General features: G+C 37.1%; 2 protein-coding genes across 2 annotated transcripts; both read left to right on the forward strand.

Annotated features, from left to right (window-relative positions):
* The first annotated feature begins 82 nt into the window (after nt 1-82).
* MRPL50 (mitochondrial ribosomal protein L50) lies at nt 83-14,899 on the forward strand. The gene is made up of 2 exons (XM_053574959.1): nt 83-219; nt 14,473-14,899. The coding sequence occupies exons 1-2, from the start codon at nt 128-130 to the stop codon at nt 14,858-14,860; spliced, it is 480 nt and encodes a 159-aa protein (XP_053430934.1). The 5' UTR covers nt 83-127; the 3' UTR covers nt 14,861-14,899.
* A 127-nt stretch (nt 14,900-15,026) lies between these two features.
* LOC128574268 (trafficking protein particle complex subunit 2) lies at nt 15,027-15,715 on the forward strand. Its single transcript, XM_053574974.1, has one exon. It carries the CDS (start codon nt 15,198-15,200, stop codon nt 15,618-15,620), a length of 423 nt encoding a protein of 140 aa, XP_053430949.1. The 5' UTR covers nt 15,027-15,197; the 3' UTR covers nt 15,621-15,715.
* Nucleotides 15,716-22,033: the final 6,318 nt, after the last annotated feature.

Below are 22,033 nucleotides of genomic sequence, written 5' to 3' on the forward strand. Positions count from 1 at the left end.
GTGGTGCTAAGGGAGAGGGGGCGGTGATAGGAAAAAGACCTGCCGCAGCTTAATCCTATTGGTTAGTCTGGGCGCGCCACTGTTGGCTTGGGTCTGAGCGCTGGCCTGTAGCTCTTGAGTCTCGAAGATGGCGGCGCTGTGTGTGTCCTGCTTTACCAGAAAAGGCTTCATGTGGATAGTTTCAGGGGCGCCACGCAGACAATTTTGGTCTCGTTTCAGGTAAAGCTGAAGGTTGGACGGTGGGTCATGGCCACAGAAAGTAGAGAGAGAAACCGAGGATGAAGGGACCAGTTCAGAAGGGATACCTTGCGACTGCTGAGGGGAAGGACGGGAAAGTGCGCTGGGGTCCCGAGTCCAGAAGTTTCAATGCGGGTCTCCGCGAAAGTGGAGAGGTCCAGTCACTTCTTGTCTCGGCCTCGTTTTCTTGTCTAATAATGCAAATGCCGCCCCCTTTCCCTTTCACCTCATTCATTCGTTTATTAAGCAAACAGTATTGACCACGTGGGCTAGGCACCCCGTGTGGCGTTAGGAAACAAATGACTCGTTTTTAACGATCCACTTAGAACCTGAACGTGAAAACGCTGTATATTCTCGGCGTCATACGGATACGGTGGTTATTAAGACAGACCCAAGTTTGGTTCTCATAGGGCATGTTTTCTAATGGAGGAAGGAATGAACAATTGGGAATGTAATTTCAGGAAATGGTAGTAAATTATGAAGAAAACTAGAGAAAATAAGAGATTACTGAAATGGAATGAATTACATTTCTTTTACTTATTTTTGTATATAAGATTTAAAACTTGGTATTTCAGTGAACTGAAATACTTAGTGAACTGATTATTGCAGTCAAGCTGATTATCATATAAATCTCGACATAATTACTGTTTTTGTGTGTGGTGATAACAGTTAAGATTTACTCTTAGCAAATTTCAAGTGCACGATACAGCTTCCACATATAAGAGGGATTGTGCACTGTTTTTTTTTTTTCTGACCTATTTCTCTTAGCATAACGTTTTCCAGGTTGATACTTGTTGTAGTAAATTTCCTTTTCTAAGACTCAATAATAATTACTTTGTATGTGCATATCCACTCCACAATTACTTTAATTTGGCATATAGATGTGCATCAAATGGAATATCACTATTTCATTATCCATTCATCTGTCAAGGAAAACTTAGATTGTTTCCATATCTTGACTATTATGAATATTGCTGCAATGAACATGGGAGTGCAGATATCTCTTTGAGGAATTGATTTCATGTCCTTTGGATATGTACCCAGTAGTGGGATCGCTAGATCATAGAATATTTCTATTTATAATTTTTATGAGCTATCTTCATACTAATCGTTGTTATCAATTTACATTCCCATGAACGGTGTATCAGGTTGCCTTTTTTCCACATCCTCACCAACTTTTTTATTAATATTAAATCATAGCTGTGTACATTAATGCGATCATGGGGCACCATACACTGGTTTTATAAACGTTTGACACATTTTCATAACACTGGTTAACATAGCCTTCCTGGCATTTTCTTAGTTACTGTGTTAAGACAATTATATTCTATGTTTACTAAGTTTCACATGTACCCTTGTATGATGCACCACAGGTGTAATCCCACCTCACCAACTCTTGTCTTTATGATAATGGCTGTGAGGTAATATTTCATTGGTTTTGTATTTTTTAAAAAGTTTATGGTTACATAATTTACACATATTTATGGGGTTTGTGTGATATTTTGGTACAAGCATATAATGTGGAATGACCAAATCTGGATAAGTGAGATATCCATCTCATCAAACATTTATTTCCTTATGTTGAGAACATTCTAAATGTTTGCTTCTAGTTGTTTTGAATATACAGTAAAACACTAGTCACTACAGTTGCCCTATTATATAATTATTCCTTTTATCTAACTATATTTTTTTTATACTTCGACCAAACTCTCTCATACGCCTTTCACCACTCTCCTATACTGTTCATTCTATTCCCTACCTCCATGAGATCCATTTTGTAAATATCCTACGTAAGAATGAGAAACATGAAATATTTGTCTTTCTGTACCTGGCTTACTTCACTTAACAGTGGCCTCCAGTTCCACCTATGTTGGTGCAAACAACAAATTTCCTTCTTTTTATGGCTGAATAATACTGCCTTGTGTGTATACTATGTATGCCCCCCCCCTCACTTTTTTAATTCACTGATGGAGATTTAGGTTGAACATCTTGGCTATTGTGAATAAACAATAAACATGAAAGTGTAGATTAGGCCGCGTGTGGTGGCTCACACCTGTAATCCTAGCACTTTGGGAGGGTGAGGTGGGTGGATCACATGAGCCCATGAGTTCAAGACCAGTCTGAGCTACAGCCAGACCGCATCTCTAAAAATAGCTCGGCATTGTGGCAAAGTGCCTATGGTCCCGGCTACTCCGAAGGCTGAGGCAAGAGAATCGCTCTAGCCCAAAAATTAGAGGTTGCTGTGACATGACTCCAGGGCACTCGACTGGGGTGACCAAGCGAGACTGTCTCAAAAAAAAAAAAAAAGAAAGGAAGTGTAGATTATCTGTTTGGTAGACTAATTTCCTTTCTTTTGTATATAAATTCAGCAGTGAGATTGTTGGATCATATGGTAGTTATATTTTTAGTAACTCCATAATGTTTTTCATAGTGGCTATACTGATTTACATTCCATTCCCACACACCAGCAGTGTACCAGTGTCTTGTTTCTCCATATCCTTGCCAGCATATTATTTTCTGTCGTTTTGGTTACAGTCATTGCAACTGAGGTGAGATGGTATCTCATTGTGGTTTTGAGTTGCATTTCCCTGATGATTAGTGATTGTTTTTTCTTATACTTGTTGATAACTTGTGTGTCTTTTTTTTTTTTGAGGCAGAGTCTCTATTGCCCAGGCTAGAATGCTGTGGCCTCAACCTAGCTCAAATCTGGGCTCAATCTCAAATTCCTGGGCTCAAGCTATCCCCTGCCTCTGCCTTCTGAGTAGCTGGGACTACCCGTGCCTGGCACAACACCTGCTAATTTTTCTATTTTTCTTAGAGATGGGCTCTCACTTTTGCTCAGGGCTGGTCTCAAACTCCTCAAGTCAATTCATTGTTTATCCATTTCTGTGAAGAATGTCATTAGATTTGGATTTTTTTTTTTTGAGACGAGATCTCACTCTTACTCTGTTGCCTAGGCAGAAAGGGAGTGGCACCATCATTGCTCACTGCAGCCTCAAGCAAGCTTCTGGGCTCAAGTGATCCTCTAGCCTTAGCAAGAATGGCTGGAACTATAGGCCATATAAGCCATACTACTATGCCTGGGTAATTTTTCTTATTTTTTATGGAGACTAGGTCTTGCTATGCCATTCTGGCTGGTCGTTCAGGCCACTCCTGGCCTCAAGTAATCCTCTAGCCTGGCCTCTCAAAGTGCTGGGATTACATAAGTGAGCCGTCACACCTGGCCTCATTGGTATTTTCTAGGGATTGCATTGAGTCTGAAGATTGCTTTGGTTAGTATGGACATTTTAACAATATTAATTCTTCCAATTCATGCACCTGAGATATCTCTCCTTCTAGGGGTGTTCTTTTTAATTTCTTCCATAGATGTTTTATTGCTTTTATTGCAGAGATCTTTCTTCTATGTTGATTTGTGTCCTGTAACTTTACTGACTTTAACAGTTCAAACAGTTTTTTGGTGGAGTCCTTAGATTTTTCTAAATGTACGATCATAGCATCTGAAAACAAGGACAGTTTGACTCTTCTTTTCCTTCTTCTTTTTTTTTTTTTTTTTTTTTTGAGGCAGAGCCTTACTTTGTCACCCTCGGTAGAGTGCTGTGACATCATAGCTCACAGCAACCTCAACTTTTGGGCTCAAGCTATTCTCATACCTCAGCCTCCTGAGTAGCTGGGACTACCACAACACCTGGCTATTTTTAGAGACGGGGTCTCACTCTTTCTCAGGCTAGTCTCAAACCTGTGAGCTCAGGCAGTCCACCCACCTCGGCCTCCCAGATAGCTAGGATTACAGGTGTGAGCCAACTACTTGGCCCTCTTTTCTAGTTTTGATGCTCTTTCTTTCTCTTGTCTAACTGCTCTGGCTAGGCCTTCTACTTCCATGTCAAATAAGTGATGAAAATGGGCATCCTTATCTTGTTTCTGATCTTAGACGAAAGGCTTTCAATTTTTCTCCATTTAGTATGCTAGCTTGGCTTTGTCATATAGGGCCTTTATTGTTTTGAGGTATATTTCTGTGCTTAGTTTATTGAGAGTTTTATGATGAAGGGATGTTGAATTTTATCAAATGATTTTTCAACAACTATTGAAATGATTATATGGTTTTTGTTCTTGATTCTGTTAATGAACATATGTTCACATATGATCATGGTAAATGATCTTTTTAATGTGTTCCTAGATTCTGTTTGCTAGTATTTTGTTCAGGTTTTTTACACACATGTCTATGGTCATAGGAGATATTGGCCTGTGGATTTCTTTTTTTGTATGGTGTCTTTGTCTGGTTTTGGTATCAGGGTAATGCTAGCTTCATAGAAGGAATTTGGAAGTATTCCCGCCTCTTCATTTTTTTTGAATAATTTGAGTAGAATTGGTATTAGTTGGTATTAGTGTTTCCTTAAATGTTTTTTAGAGGTCAGTCAGTAATGAGGTCATTGTCATGGACTTTTCACTGATGGGATACATTGTATTACTGCTTTTATCTTGTTAATCATTGATCTATTCAGGTTTTCTATTTCCTTCTTTCTTTTTCTTTTTCTTTCTTTCTTTCTTTTTTTTTTTTTTTAGACAGTGTCTCAAGCTGTTGCCCTGGATAGAGTACTATGATGTCATAGCTCACAGTGGCCTCCAACTCTTGGGCTCAAGTGATACTCTTGCCTCAGTTTTTCTATTTTTAGTAGAGACAGGGTCTCATTTTTCTCAGGTTGGTCTCAAACTCACGAGCTCAAGCAATCTACTGCTTGGTCTCACAGAGTGTTAGGATTACAGGTATGAGCCACCCTGTTCTTTACTATTTCTTTCCTTCTACTAATTTGCAGTTTGGTTTGGTCTTTTCTTGTTTAAGGTGCATTATTAGGTTGTTTATTTGAAGTTTTTCTTCTTTTCGATGTTGGCATTTATTGCTGTAAACTTCCCTCTTATTGCTTCTTTTCTTGTTTCCTGGAGGTTTTGGTTATATTATCATTTTTATAGTTTCAAGAAATTTTTTGATTTCCCTTTAAAGTTTGTCATTGACTCATTGGTCATTCTGGAGTTTTATTAATTTTTCTAGTTTCCAGAGTTCCACCTGTTATTGACTACTAGTTTTATTTTATTATGGTCAGAAAAGATACTTGATATGATTTCATTGTTTTTGAATTTGTTGAGACTTTTTTTGTGGCCTAACATGCAATCTGCCCTGGAGAATGTTCCATGTCCCCATGAGCAGCAGGATTAAATGTTCTATAAGTACCATTTAGTCTCTAGTATAATTGTGATGTTTCTTTGTCGATTTTCTGTCTGTCCATTGCTGAAAGTGAGGTTTTGAAGTCCCCTAAATTATTGTATTGCAGTCTATGTCTTTCTTTAGATCTATTATTTGCTTTATATGTATGGATGGATATATATAGGTATTTATTATAGCCTTTTGCTGAATTGACTTCTTTATCATTTTGTAATGATCTTCTTTGTTTCTTTTTATAGTTTTTGATGAGAAATCTATTTTACCTTGTATAGGTATAGCTGCTCTTCTTTTCTCCCCATTGCCTGGAATATCCTTTTCCTGTTCTTTCCTTTTGGTCTACATGTTTTTATAGATGAAGGGAGTGTTTTGTAGGCAGCATAGTTGAGTCCTGTTTTTTTTTGTGTGTTTTTGTTTCGAATTAATTAATTAATTTTTATTGTTGGGGATTCATTGAGGGTACAAGAAACCAGGTAACACTGATTGCATTTGTTAGGTAGAGTCCCTCTTATAATCCTGTCTTGCTCCCAAAAGGTGTGGCACACACCAAGGCCCCACCCCCCCTTCCTTTCTCTCCGCTCTACCTTTCCCCACCCCTCCCTCCTCCTTTCTCTCTCTGCTCTCCCCTTCCCCCACCCCCACTGTGTCCTTAATTGTCATTAATTGTCCTCATACCAAAATTGAGTACATAGGATTCATGCTTCTCCATTCTGGTGATGCTTTACTAAGAATAACGTGTTCCACTTCCATCTGGGTTAATACAAAGGATGTAAAGTCTCCATTTTTTCAATGGCTGAATAGTATTCCATGGTGTATATATACCACAGCTTGTTAATCCATTCCTGGGTTGGTGGGCATTTAGGCTGTTTCCACATTTTGGCAATTGTAAATTGAGCTGCAATAAATAGTCTAGTGCAAGTGTCCTTATGATAAAAGGATATTTTCCTTCTGAGTAGATGCCCAGTAATGGGATTGCAGGATCAAATGGGTTCTTTGAGGTTTGAGTTCTTTGAGGTTTCTCCATACTTCCTTCCAAAAAGGTTGTATTAGTTTGCAGTCCTACCAGCAGTGTAAAAGTGTTCCCTTCTATCCACATCCACGCCAGCATCTACAGTTTTGAGATTTTGTGATGTGGGCCATTCTCATTGGTGTTAGATGGTATCTCAGGGTGGTTTTGCATGGGGATGATAAGCATTTTTTCATGTTTCTTAGCCATTCGTCTGTCTTCTTTAAAGAAGGTTCTATTCATGTCTCTTGCCCATTGATATATGGGTTTGTTGGCTTTTTACATGTGGATTGATTTGAGTTCTCTAAAGATCCTAGTTATCAAGCTTTTGTCTGATTCAAAGTGTGCAAAAATCCTTTCCCATTGTGTAGGTTGTCTTTTTGCTTTGGTTATTGTCTCCTTAGCTGTGCAGAAGCTTTTCAGTTTAATTAAGTCTCATTTGTTTATTTTTGTTGTTGTTGCAATTAACACTGCAGTCTTCTTCATGAATTCTTTCCCCAGGCCAATATCTTCCAGTGTTTTTCCTATGCTTTCTTTGAGGATTTTTATTGTTTCATGCCTTAAATTTAAGTCCTTTATTCATCTTGAATCAATTTTTGTGAGTGGAGAAAGGTGTGGGTCCAGTTTCAGTCTTTTACATGTGGATATCCAGTTCTTCCAGCACTATTTATTGAATAGGAAGTCTTTCCCCTAAGGTGTGTTCTTGTTGGTTTATTGAAGATTAGGTAACTGTAAGTTGTTAGTTTCATTTCCTGGTTTACTATTGCATTCCAAATGTCTGTGTCTCTATTTTTGTACTAGTACCATGCTGTCTTGACCACTATAGCCTTGTAGTACAGCCTTAAATCTGGTATGCTGATACCCCCTGCTTTATTTTTATTACTAAGAACTGCCTTACCTATAAGGGGTTTTGTCTGGTTCCATACAAAACGAAGATTGAATCAGAAGATTGCTTTGGGAAGTATAGACATTTTAACAATGTTGATTCTTCCCAACCATAGTGTGGTATGCTCTTCCGTTTTTTTTTTTTTAATTTTATTTATTTATTTTTTATTAAATCATAGCTGTGTACATTAATGCAATCATGGGGTACAATGTGCTGGTTTTATATACAATTTGAAATATTTTCATCAAACTGGTTAACATAGCCTTCATGGCATTTTCTTAGTTATTGTGTTAAGACATTTATATTGTACACTTAGTAAAGATACACCATAGGTGTGGTCCCACCAGTTACCCTCCCTCCACTCATCCTCCCCACTCCTCTCCCTTTCCTCTTCCCTTTCATCTTCTACTTGGGCTATAATTGAATATAATTGAATATAATAGCTTTCATATGAAAGCTATAAATTGGTTTCAGAGTTGGGCTGTGTACATTGGATACGTTTTCTTCCATTCTTTTTCTTTTTGATTAATTTTTTTTTATTGTTAAATCATAGCTGTGTACATTAGTGCAATCAAGGGGTACAATGTGCTGGTTTCATATACAATCTGAAATATTCTAATCAAACTGTTCAATGTAGCCTTCATGGCATTTTTTAGTTACTGTATGTGGGCATTTGTATTCTGCATTAAGTAAGTTTCTCCTGTACCCATTCTAAGATTCACCATAGGTGTGGCCCCACCCATTACCTTCCCTCCACCGTAACCTCCCCGCTCCCTTCCCCTTCCTTGGCCCTTTCCCCATAGTCTTGTGCTATTAGTTGGGTTATAGCCTTCATGTGAAAGCTATAATTTACCTTCATAGTAGAGCTGAGTACATTGGATACTTTTTCTTCCATTCCTGAGATACTTTGCTAAGAAGAATATGTTCCAGCTCCATCCATGTAAACATGAAAGAGGTAAAGTCTCCATCTTTCTTTAAGGCTGCATAATATTCCATGGTATACATGTACCACAATTTGCTAGTCCATTCATGAGTCGATGGGCACTTGGGCTTCTTCCATGACTTAGCAATTATGAATTGGGCTGCAATAAACATTTTGGTACAGATGTCTTTGTTATATTGTGATTTTGGTCTTCTGGATATAAACCTAATAAAGGAATTATAGGATCGAATGGCAGGTCTATTTTTAGGTTTCTAAGTATTCTCCAAACATCCTTCCAGAAGGAACGTACTAGTATGCATTCCCACCAGCATTGTAGAAGTGTGCCCTTTTCTCCACATCCACGCCAACATCTCTGGTTTGGGGATTTTGTTATGTGGGCTACTCTTACTGGGGTTAGGTGATATCTCAAAGTAGTTTTGATGTGCATTTCTCTGATGAATAAGGATAATGAGCTTTTTTTCATGTGTTTGTAGATCGTGTGTCTGTCTTCTTTAGAGAAGTTTCTCTTCAAGTCCCTTGCCCACCCTGAGATGGGGTCATGTGTTCTTTTCTTGGTAATACGTTTGGGTTCTCTGTGGATTCTGGTTATTAGACCTTTATCGGCGGTATAACCTACAAATATTTTCTCCCATTCTGAGGGCTGTCTCCTTGCTTTACTTACTATGTTCTTGGCTGTGCAGAAGCTTTTTCATTTGATCAGGTCCTAGTAGTGTATTTTTGATACTGCTTCAATTGCCTGGGGAGTCCTCCTCATAAAATATTCACCCAGGCCGATTCCTTCAAGAGTTTTCCCTGCACTTTCTTCAAGTATTTTTATAGTTTCATGTCTTAAGTTTAAATCTTTTTTTTTTTCATTTTTTGGCCAGGGGTGGGTTTGAACCGGCCACCTCTTGCATATGGGGCCGGCACCCTACTCCTCTGAGCCAATTGAGAGTCTATCTTAGTTAATGGTGAAAGGTGTGGGTCCAGTTTCAATCTTCTACAGCTTGCCAGCCAGTTCACCCAGCACCATTTGTTAAATAGGGAATCTTTTCCCCACTGAATGTTTTTAATTGCCTTGTCAAAGATGAAATAACGGTAAGTAGCTGGATTCATCTCTTGGTTCTTTAGCCTGTTCCAGACATCTACTTTTCCGTGTTTGTGCCAGTACCATGCTTTTTTGATCACTATTGATTTATAGTACAGTCTCAGGTCTGGTAGCGTGATTCCTCCAGCTTTGTTTTTATTGCTGAGTAATGTTTTGGCTATTCGAGGTTTTTTCTGATTCCATATAAAACGAAGTATTATTTTTTCAAGACCTTTAAAATATGACAATGGAGCTTTAATAGGAATTGCATTAAAATTATATATTGCTTTGGGTAGTATAGACGTTTTAACAATGTTGATTCTTCCCAGCCATGAGCATGGTATATGTTTTTCCATTTGTTAACATTTTCAGCTATTTCTTTTCTTAAAGTTTCATAGTTCTCTTTGTAGAGATCTTTCATGTCCTTTGTTAGGTTTACTCCCAAATATTTCATCTTCTTTGGCACTACTGTGAAAGGAATAGAGTCCTTGACTGTTTTTTCAGCTTGGTTATTGTTTGTATATATAAAGGCTACAGATTTATGGGTGTTGATTTTGTAGCCTGAGACATTGCTATATTCCTTGATCACTTCTAAAAGTTTTGTAGTAGAATCCCTAGTGTTTTCCAGGTATACGATCATATTATCTGCGAAGAGTGAAAGTTTGATCTCTTCTGACCCTATGTGGATATCCTTGATCGCCTTTTCTTCCCTAATTGCAGTGGCTAAAACTTCCATTACAATGTTAAAGAGCAATAGAGACAATGGGCAACCTTGCCTGGTTCCTGATCTAAGTGGAAATGATTTCCATTTAACTTATTCAATACGATATTGGCTGTTGGGTTTGCTGTAGATGGCCTCTATTAGTTTAAGAAATGTCCCTTCTATACCATTTTCTTAAGTGTTCTGATCATGAAGGGATGCTGGATATTATCAAAAGCTTTTTCTGCATCAATTGAAAGAATTATGTGGTCCTTATTTTTTAGTTTATGTGCTGAATTACATTTATAGATTTACATATATTGAACCAGCCTTGAGACCCTGGGATAAATCCCACTTGAAGATTCCCCTTTCCCCACATGAAAAAATGTTCATCATCTCTATATATTAGAGAAATGCAAATCAAAACTCCCTCAGATATCATCTAACCCCAGAGAGAATGGCCCACATCACAGAATCTCAAAACTGCAGATGCTGGCGTGGATGTGGAGAGAAGGGAACACTTTTACACTGCTGGTGGGACTGCAAACTAGTACAACCTTTCTGGAAGGAAGTATGGAGAAACCTCAAAGCACTCAAACTAGACCTCCCATTCGATCCTGCAATCCCATTACTGGGCATCTACCCAGAAGGAAAAAAATCCTTTTATCATAAGGACACTTGTACTAGACTGTTTATTGCAGCTCAATTTACAATCGCCAAAATGTGGAAACAGCCTAAATGCCCACCAACCCAGGAATGGATTAACAAGCTGTGGTATATGTATACCATGGAATACTATTCAGCCATTAAAAAAAATGGAGACTTTACATCCTTCGTATTAACCTGGATGGAAGTGGAAGACATTATTCTTAGTAAAGCATCACAAGAATGGAGAAGCATGAATCCTATGTACTCAATCTTGATATGAGGACAATTAATGACAATTAAGGTTATGGGGGGGGAAGCAGAAAGAGGGAGGGAGGGAGGGGGGTGGGGCCTTAGTGTGTGTCACACTTTATGGGGGCAAGACATGATTGCAAGAGGGACTTTACCTAACAATTGCAATCAGTGTAACTGGCTTATTGTACCCTCAATGAATCCCCAACAATAAAAAAAAAGAAAAAAAAGAAAAAAAAAAAGATTCCCCTTTCCCCTTAGTTAAGTTTGTTGTAAGTATTTCTTTTTTTTTTTTTTTTTTTTTTGTAGAGACAGAGTGTCACTTTATGCCCTTCGGGTAGAGTGCCATGGCATCACACAGCTCACAGCAACTTCCAACTCCTGGGCTTAAGCGATTCTCTTGCCTCAGCCTCCCGAGTAGCTGGGACGACAGGAGCCCGCCACCATGCCCAGCTATTTTTTGGTTGCAGTTCAGCCGGGGCCGGGTTTGAACCCGCCACCCTCGGTATGTGGGGCCGGCGCCTTACCGACTGAGCCACAGGCGCCGCCCCGTGTTGTAAGTATTTCTTTTTTTTTTTTTTTTTTGATGCTATTGTAAATGCATTTTTAAAACATTTTACTTTTCACAGTGTTTTTTTATAAAGAAATGCTACCAATTTTTGTATGTTGATTTATATCTTGCAGCTTTTCTGGATTTGTTTGTAGTTATAATAGGTTTTCTTATATGACCCAATTAAGAAATATAGCATTACCCAATGGCTTCCTACTGTGTCTGCCTCAGAGTAACTACCATTATAAATTCTGTTAAATGGTTTCTTGCTATTTTTTATTTTTTCATTTTTAAATGTATAATACATAATTATTTACTATATCTGCCACATTACACAGTGTATCTCAGCGGAGAAAAACTTATTTCTCCATTATAATGAAGGCTTTTTACTCTTTGATCATCATCTCATCATCCTCATTATCTGCACCTCCACATTCTCAGCCTCTGCTTCTTTGAGTTAGATTGTTTTAATTTCCAAATATAAGTAAGAACATGCAGTATTTGTTTTCTGTGTCTGGCTTATTTTACTAAGCATAACATTCTCCAATTGAAATCACCAAATTTTTTTCTTTTTAAAGACTGATGGTATTCCATTGTGAGTATCTATGTATGTGTGTGTGTGCATTTTCTTTATCCATTTTCTCTTGATGGACACTTAGGTTGATTTCATAACTTGGCTACTGTGAATAGTGCTGCCATGAACATGAGAGTGCAGACATGTCTTTGATGTACTGGTTTCAAATCTTGGGTAAATGTTGATAGGTGGGATTGCTGAATCGTATGGTAACTGTCTAGAGACAGTTTTTGACTTAAAGTTTGTTTTGTCTGACGTAGTATAGCTATTCCTGCCTTCTTTGCCTAACATTTGCATGGAATATCTTTTTCTGTCCTTTCACTTTCAGTCTGTCTGTCCTTGAATCTAAAATGAGTTTCTTAGAATTGGTTCTTGGTTTTTAATTGATTCAGCCACTCAGTATCTTTTGATTGGGGTGTTTAATCCACTTACATGAATTGCTTTTCTTTCTATGTATGATGAGATTTGGCTGTAGCAATTTGAGGAGAATGTGGTAGGTGAGGAAGTAGATACTAAGTATAGACAGGTCTTGAGAATTTTTGTTGAAAAGGTGAGCAGTATCTGGAGGAGAACATGGTCTCTGGGGTGGGGAGGGAATTTTTTTCATTAAAAATAGGAGATGTTACAGCATATTTTGTGCCATTGGAATATTTTAATAGGTAGTGTGTAGTTGATTTTTAAAATTGATTCAGAAAGAGAGATTAATTGCTAATACAAAGTCTTTGCATAAGCAAGGAGGAATCACATTAAAAACTGTATTTTAAGGCAAGTATGAAATAAAGTTTATTGAGAAAGAGAAAGATAGGCTTACAGAGTATGGAAGTTTAGAAAGAAGATTATGTTCTCCATAGATAGCGAATGGACCTCCATTGCCATGGCAAGTAGGCAAAGAGGCCTAAAAAATGTATTCTTGACCAAACACTATTTTATTTCTGCTGCCTCCAATTTTATAAGGATGACCAATCCCAATTAGATGCCAATTCCATGGGAACCAGGACTCTCTAGGTAATTCATGAACAGATCTTGTATTAAGCACTTAAATGATATATTTCTGGTTGATTCCTTCACATTGGCCCATCTGCTCAATAATAGTTATTAAAGCACTTACTAAATGTGTTTTCAAAGAACCTCCAAATCAATAAAACATGTCTCTATTTTTAGGTACTTATCGTACAGTGGTTCTGAATCTGAGACATTTTTGCTTACCAGGGATACTTGACACTGTCTTTTGTTTTTAAAACAAAACTGGGGTGCTATTGGCATCTTGTAGGCAGAAGTGGGGATGCTGCTAAACATTCTGAAGTGAACAGGACATCCCTCTATAATAATGTATTATCTGGTCCAAAATGTCAACATTTGAGGCTAAGAAACCCTCATCTAGTAAGAAAAATACGTTCTGTGGTGATCTGATATCTGTGGACCTACTCTCAGAGGCTGAGGAAGCTCAGAAACCAAGGAGTTTGACAAATCCAGTTTCTCAGAATGAAATATTTAATAGATAACTTAGGAACAGAAGAACTGTCTTGAGCAACTATGAAATGTTAGATGCCTACACTTGCTCTCCAGAATGTCCTTAGCTTTTAGGATAAAGACATGTAGCTGGTCATGTCTCGGATTTTCTTGCTGAAACTCGTGACCCCTAGGGAGAGTAGATAAACATCTTTATGAGGGGTTTCTATGCTTAAAGACATTGCCACAGTACATGTTGGTATGCAGTATTCAAACATTGGTTATCGTGGTGGTTTTGCTTGAAGATGGCATCACTCTTAATGAAGCAGACTGTTTTCCTACAAGTAGAATGTATGTAAAATTAAAGCTCAAAATGTAATGTGCTGTGTCAGTATTGTAAAGTGCTAAGGAGATCAGAGGAACTTGCACATTTATTTGATTGTGAAATCAAGTAAAGCTTCTTGAAAGACACTATCCTAAGACTTACAGGATAACTAAAGTTTCCATGGGTGAGGATGAAAGGCATTTCAGAAAACATACAACTTGGACCAGGAGATGGTGTCAGGAAAATGGGGATGTATTTGGGAAACAGAATACAGTTTAGTTTGAGTAATATGTAGAATGTATATAGGAGATTAGTGGGAGGAAAGGTTAGAAAGGTATATTAGGATCAGATCTTGGAGGACTGAGAATCCCAGACTAGATGATTTACCTTACTTCTTCATCAATTCTTAGGAATTCCTATAGTATGTGTAATATATACTTAGGTTTTGTTTTCTGTCTGTGCCAACTTATTTTTACTATAAGCATTCCAAGGGCAGTAATCTGTCTTACTCTTTCCTACTCTCCAGGTTGGTCAGAGAGTAGTAAGTGTGCAAATTATTGTTAATTTTGATTGGTGGGCATGATTTGGCTTGGTGTTTGTTGACTTCATTGTTTCTGATCATTTCAGAAAGGAGAAAGAGCCGGGAGTAGCCGAGACAGTAGAAGAGGTGAAAAAGGAACCTGTTCTGGCGTGTCCACCTTTACGAAGCAGAACATACATACCACCTGAAGATCTCCAGAGTCGTTTGGAATCTTGTGTTAAAGAAGTTTTTGGTTCACCTCTTTCTGGTAATTGGCAGGACATCTCCCTGGAAGATGGTCTTCTGAAGTTCAATCTCTTGTCAAATTTAGCTGATGACTTGGGCCACGCAGTCCCTAATTCCAGGCTTCACCAGATGTGCAGAGTTAAAGATGTTCTTGATTTCTATAGTGTCCCTGTTCAGGATAGATCTAAATTTGATGAACTTAAGGCTAGTAATCTGCCTCCTAATTTGAAAATCACTTGGAGTTACTGAGCAAAAGGGGAGCATACTGAAATTATTTTCCCCTTGAGGAAGGCTTATTAGACTTTTCAATATATAAAATGCCATCAACTGTTCTCTAAACCACTTTTTCTGTAGAAGAATGCATCAGTACTTTTTGTTTCTTATCATGAATCAATGAAAAAATAACAGGATTTTCTGTTCACTTTTGCTGAAACTATTTTTTTAATGGAATCAGGTCATTAATAATTTATGAAAACTTTTTTCTTGAGAGGACACTGAAATTAACTTGAGTTTAAGAAAAGAGGAAGGAACGGACTGGGCGTTTCCGTTGTCTGCGTCTCGCTACAGGAGCCATATATTGAAAACAATGTCTGGAAGCTTCTACTTTGTAATTGTTGGCCACCATGATAATCCAGTTTTTGAAATGGAGTTTTTGCCAGCTGGGAAAGCTGAATCCAAAGATGACCACCGTCATCTGAACCAGTTCATAGCTCATGCTGCTCTTGACCTGGTAGATGAGAACATGTGGCTGTCGAACAACATGTACTTAAAAACTGTGGACAAGTTCAACGAGTGGTTTGTGTCAGCATTTGTCACTGCAGGGCATATGAGATTTATTATGCTTCATGACATAAGGCAAGAAGATGGAATAAAGAACTTCTTTACTGATGTCTATGATTTATATATAAAGTTTGCAATGAATCCATTTTACGAACCGAATTCTCCTATTCGGTCAAGCGCATTTGACAGAAAAGTTCAGTTCCTTGGGAAGAAACACCTTTTAAGCTGAATGCAGAAAAACTCCGAAACAATGTTACAACAATGGGGTATACTCAGGAATGTGTACATTGTAAGTAACTTGATTAAATAGCCTGGAAACTTTTACTTGTAGTGTCAATTTATCTAAACCTAATGAAACTGCTATTATATTTAAACATAGTACATTCTGTTTCATGACACTTACAAATAGATCAATATTTGCTTGTAAACAGTGTTATTTATAAAAAGCTCCTTATCAATATTAAAATGTTTTTTATTTTAGAAGTTGAGAATAAGGTTTTAACTTTCCTAATTCATATAGTTTGATCTTGATATAACAGTTCAAAAACAAATGCCATAATCAAGATTTGATAGATTTAAAACTAAAAGGATGGCTTGGCACCTGTGGCTCAAGAGGTTAAGGCACCAGTCACATATACCAGAGCTGGCGGGTTTGAATCCAGCCAGGGCCTGCCAAACAACAATGATGGCTACAACCCAAAAAAAAAAAAAAAAAGCCAGGTGTTGTGGTGGGCACCTGTAGTCCCAGCTACTTGGGAGACTGAGGCAAGAGAATTGCTTAAGCCCAGGAGTTGGAGGTTGCTGTGACCCGTGATGCCATGGCACTCTACGCAGGGAGACAGCTTGAGGCTCTGTCAAAAATATAAGGAAATTGATAATATATACATTGGATTACTTATACCTTTAGAGATGTTGTCATAAAAACTTATAGACAGTATACACAGCACTACCTAAGAAACCAGAGATTTTTGCAGTGCTAAATGTCATGGGCTGCCTCTGTCATGTCTAGATCCTTCCAGAAGTTTTAGAGTCATAGATCCATGTTTATCAAATTAGGAGGCTGGGACCACTTATAGTTCACAGTGACCTGGGTTGCTTCTGTCACCTTGTTGTTTCCTTTCTTCAGACTGTAAACTAAAGGCTAAGTGAACCTGTTGATGTCTATACTTGTAAAAAGTTGTGAAGCAGTCTTAGAATCACTATCAGAGAAAAGCCTGAAGTACACTAACATTTGTACTATTAGCCTTTTAGGCTGTACACCGGAGGGGGCTGGGTGTGTGATCTTACAGTAAAGTAGTGAATGTCTGTGGAAAAACAAGTAATCGTATATTTTCTGAGTTAATTGTGAGAATGTGAAGAATTTTGTTCCATTCTGAATTTGAGCAAGTAATTCTAAGCTTGGTCTTGTATACCTGTGTGATCCATGTGAAATTGCTACCGTCAGTTTTTACCCAATTTATTTGATTTCTTAAATAAAGATGTTTGTCCAGAAAAAAGAAAAGAGGACATTGCAATTTTAGACCCTTCATAGACATAAAGTAGTAGTTTCAACAAAAATGTTTTAATTCTGTTAGGCCTCTGTAGTCTAAGGAAAAATTATTATATGTATATCTAGTCTAAGGAAGAATTATTATATTGCACGTGTACAATAAGGAGACTTGTATTAGAAATATTTTTAAGAGAAACATAAAAGTCTGTATTGTATCTTACTGTCCTTTCTGGATGAATTTCTTTTGAAATTAAAGTAGATTTATTAAAGTGTTGCATGCTTTTAATTTTTTTTAAGTGAAATTTTCTTTCGTTTTCTGCCTTGCCATGGTATTATAACTTTGAAAAAATTAGACTATGTGTCAACTATTAAATGCTTCTTTTTTAAAAATAAAGATATGCCAGGTTCTATATCTACTTGCATATTCTCTTCAGAGGAGATGATGCTTATTTTAAACCTTTGATCTCCGCTATACCTTTCAAAAAGTCGATCCCTACACAAGAGTGGCAAATCTTTGTAATTTGATGTACTTAATTTGTGGCAATTGCTCAAATAGCAAATTACCATATGGTCCTGAATGACAAAATTATTGGTTACATTAAGAATTATTTTTGTTTAAGCTTTAGATATGTCTAGGAAGTAAAGAGATAGGAAGAAGGAATTTTTTTATATTGTTTTATAAAGGAAAAGTGACAAAAAGGAAGTTGCATTTATTCTCTTTCCCATGGTGACTCCTTTGAAGAGGGCAAAAATTAGTTGGGTTTAAAAATTCTGGCATATTTAGCAGGAAAATTAGTTATGCCCTGTAATGTCATCAAGAGGTACTATATTCAAAAGAAGTTTTGGGGAGCGTTTGAGCTTAGACATGAGAGCTGATGTAATCAAGGTTTCCATTGATATCCCCGGGGAAATTGGTTCTCAGGACCCCTCCCATACCAAAATTCACAGATGACCAAGTCGTTTACATAAAATTGTGTAGCATTTGCATGTAATCTATGCACATAGTCCCTTATTTAAATCATCTCTAGATTACTTACCTAATACAATGTAAATGATACATACATATGCTTTCTATTTAGGGAATAATGACCAGGTAAAAATGTACATTTTCAGTACAGACATTTTTTTTTTTTTCCAAGCATTTTTGATACTGTGGTTGGTTAAATCCATACTTAAGGGACTTGCACATACTGAGGGCCTACTGTATAGCATCTCTCTGCTTCTACTATGTAAAAGAGGAATTCAGCATGGAAGCATTTGAATTTTATATATAGTATCTGATTATTTCATTTTCCATATAATTTTCCTTCTATTTGAACACAGAAAAATGTACATTTTGTACATTGGGTATCTTTTTAAAATGCAGATTCTGGGCCACTGGCTCACACCTTTAATACTAGCACTCTGGGAGGCCGAGGCAAGTGGATTGCCTGAGCTCACAGGTTCAAGACCAGCCTGAGCCAGAGCAAGACCCCACCTCTAAAAATAGCCAGGTACTGTGGCAGGCCCCTGTAGTCCTAACTACTTGGGAGGCTGAGGCCACAGGATTGTTTGAGCCCAAGAGTTTGAGGTTGCTGTGAGCTATGATGCCTTGGCACTCTACCAAGGTGAGACTGTCTCAAAAACAAACAAACAAAAAAAATAGTCAGGAGTTGTGATGGACACTTGTAGTCCCAGTTACTTGGAAGGCTGAGGCAAAAGAATCACTTAAGCCCAAGAGTTTGAAATTGCTGAGAGCTACAACACCATGGCACTCTACCAAGGTCGACAAAGTGAAACTTTGTCTCAAATAAATTAATAAATAAAATGCAGATTCTTATTCATTAGATCTGTAAATTAGATTAAATCATTAGATTCAGTAGGTCCTAAACTTCTACATAATTCAAAAGCTCCTAGGTGATGCTGATTATTTGAGTAACGTGGCCCTAGATACTAGTATTGAGTATAAAAAGTACTACTCCCTGAAAAATGGTCCTGGTAAATTTAGGTAACAGGGAAAGTAAATTGTACATTTCATCAGTCAACTCTAGAGGGCATTATAGGTTAACAATTCAATATAGTGAATATATCAAAGTAGCAGCCTTTAGTTTTCCTGGAAGGTTAAATTTGGTTTGCTACTAGATTAATGAGACAACCAAATATGATGTAATTTTAAAAGCTTTATATTAAAAAAAATTAATGACCATTATATAAATGGGATATCAGTTAACTAATTTTATTTAGTTTAATTTCCTATAAGCTCAGGAGGTATGCTTATGAAATTTGCTAATGTAATAGAAATTCAGAGTCAATAGAATGATTTTTCATTTGCAATATATGTTTGAAGCTGTGTAAAACAAAATTTTGCCTCTCTTCTGCTCTTTTTTCTTTTAACATGTCATTATTTTTCTGATTATAAAAGCACATTCTTTTGGAGAAATTAGAAAAGACAGAAATAGGAACAAACAAAAATCTATCTTGCTGCTCAGATAATTAGCAAATGTTTTGGTATATTTCCAATTGAAAAAAAATTTTTCTTCCTGTGCTTTACAATTACTATGGCCTTGTGCCCCCCTCTCACATTTTGAGCATTTCCCTGTATTTTTAAGTACACTGAAGAATAACAAATTTGATTAATATCATATTCTGTAATTAGATATCATGTTATTATTCAACTACTATTCTATTATTGGAATAGAATATTCCTTTTATGTTGTTTTTTTATCAGGTATGTCCAATTCCTAGAGTATTAATCTGTCTCAACTTTCCTACTCAGAAGTTAGCTCACTGTTAATTTCTTGTTCCTAAACCTAGGAACTAATAACTTGGTCTTGCTTCTTTGATTTGTAATCCCATTGGCATGTGTTTTGTGAATCCTAAGGCACAAAGTGGCAGGTACTTGAGAAACATGTAAACTCAATTTTCTCTGTAATTATTTTTATATCCTTTCATTTTCAGTAGGTCATTTCACAGTTGTTCATTAATTCTTATGCTACTAATTGCCTTTATTCTTCAGTAAATGTTTTTAAGCAGTTTATTCATTTCATGCATGTTGTCAAATTAGTTGACATAAACTTCATAACCCTGTTGTTAATACAATTAGATCTATAATGATAAGCCCACTTGCATTTGGGGTATTTGTGTTCTTTTTATTTTATCAGTCTATAGTTTGCAATTTGTCCGTCTTTTAGCTTTAGCTTCATTTTACAAGTTTTAATGTTTTTTTCTTTTTCTTTCTTTTTTTTTTTTTTTTGAGAGACAAAGTCTGATTCTGTCATCCTGGTTAGATTGCTGCGACATCATAGCTCACAGCAACCTCATGGGCATAAGCATCCTCTTGCCTCAGCCTCCCAAGTACCTGGGACTAGAGGCATGTGCCCCTACACCTAGCTAGTAAGATTTAAAGTATTGCTTATATTGTACTTATGTTATCATTCAGTATTAAATATTTTCTAATTTTCAGTATAATTTCTTTTTCAGTCATAGCTTACTAGAAATGTTTGATTTTCAAATATTTGAGGGTTTTCTATATACTAATTTCTTTTTTATTTTTTATTAAATCATAGCTGTGTACATTAGTATGATCATGGGGCACCATACACTTGGTTCATAGACCCTTTGGCACATTTTCATCACACTAGTTAACATAGCTTTCCTGGCATTTTCTTAGTTATTTTGCTAAGACCTTTACATTTTACATTTACTAAGATTCACATATACCCTTGTAAGATGCTCCACAGGTGTAATCCCATTAATCCCCTTCCTTCCACCTCCCTCCCCCCTCCCTCCCCACCCTTTCCCCCTTCTCCCTATTCTTAGGTTGTAACTGGGTTATAGCTTTCATGAGAAGGTCCTACATTAGTTTCATAATAAGGGTGAGTACATTGGGTACTTTTTCTTCCATTCTTGAGACACTTTACTAAGAAGAATATGTTCCAGCTCCATCCATGTAAACATGAAAGAGGTAAAGTCTCCATCTTTCTTTAAGGCTGCATAATATTCCATGGTGTACATATACAACGATTTATTAAGCCATTCATGGATCAATGGGCACTTGGGCTTTTTCCATGACTTCGCAATTATGAATAGGGCTGCAATAAATATTCTGATACAAATATCTTTGTTATGATGTGATTTTTGGTCTTCTGGGTATATGCCCAGTAGAGGGATTACAGGATTGAATGGCAGATCTATTTTTAGATCTCTAAGTGTTCTCCATATCTCTTTCCAAAAGGAATGTATTAATTTGCATTCCCACCAACAGTGCAAAAATGTTCCCTTTTCTCCACATCCGCGCCAACATCTCTGGTCTTGGGATTTTGTGATGTAGGCTAGTCTCACTGGAGTTAGATAATATCTCAAAGTAGTTTTGATTTGCATTTCTCTGATGATTAAAGATGATGAGCATTTTTTCATATATCTGAAGGCTGTGCGCCTGTCTTCTTCAGAGAAGTTTCTCTTCAAGTCCCTTGCCCAGCCTGCGATGGGATCCCTTGTTCTTTTCTTGCTAATGCGTTTGAGTTCTCTGTGGATTCTGGTTATTAAACCTTTGTCGGAGACATAACCTGCAAATATCTTCTCCCATTCTGAGGGCTGTTTGCTTGCTTTACTTACTGTGTTCTTGGTTGTACAGAAGCTTTTTAGTTTGATCAAGTCCCAATAGTGTATTTTTGAAGCAGCTTCAATTGCCCGGGGGGTCCTTCTCATAAAAAACTCACCCAACGCAATTTCTTCAAGGGTTTTCCCTGCACTCTCTTCTAGTATTTTTATAGTTTCATGTCTTAGGTTTAAATCTTTAATCCAGTGAGAGTTTATCTTGGTTAATGGTGAAAGGTGTGGGTCCAGTTTCAGTCTTCTACAGGTTGCCAGCCAGTTCACCCAGCACCATTTGTTAAATAGGGAATCTTTTCCCCACTGAATGTTTTTAATTGGCTTGTCAAAGATTAAATAACGGTACTTAGCTGATTCATCTCTTGGTTCTCTATTCTGTTCCAGACATCTTCTCTGTTTTTGTGCCAGTACCATGCTGTTTTGATCACTATCGATTTGTAGTATAGTCTGAGATCTGGTAGCGTGACTCCTCCTGCTTTGTTTTTATTTTTGAGTAATGTCTTGGCTATTCAAGGTTTTTTCTGATTCCATATAAAACGAAGTATTGTTTTTTCAAGATCTTT

The sequence above is a fragment of the Nycticebus coucang genome, chromosome 2, assembly GCF_027406575.1.
Source record: "Nycticebus coucang isolate mNycCou1 chromosome 2, mNycCou1.pri, whole genome shotgun sequence".
Lineage (NCBI taxonomy): Eukaryota > Metazoa > Chordata > Mammalia > Primates > Lorisidae > Nycticebus > Nycticebus coucang.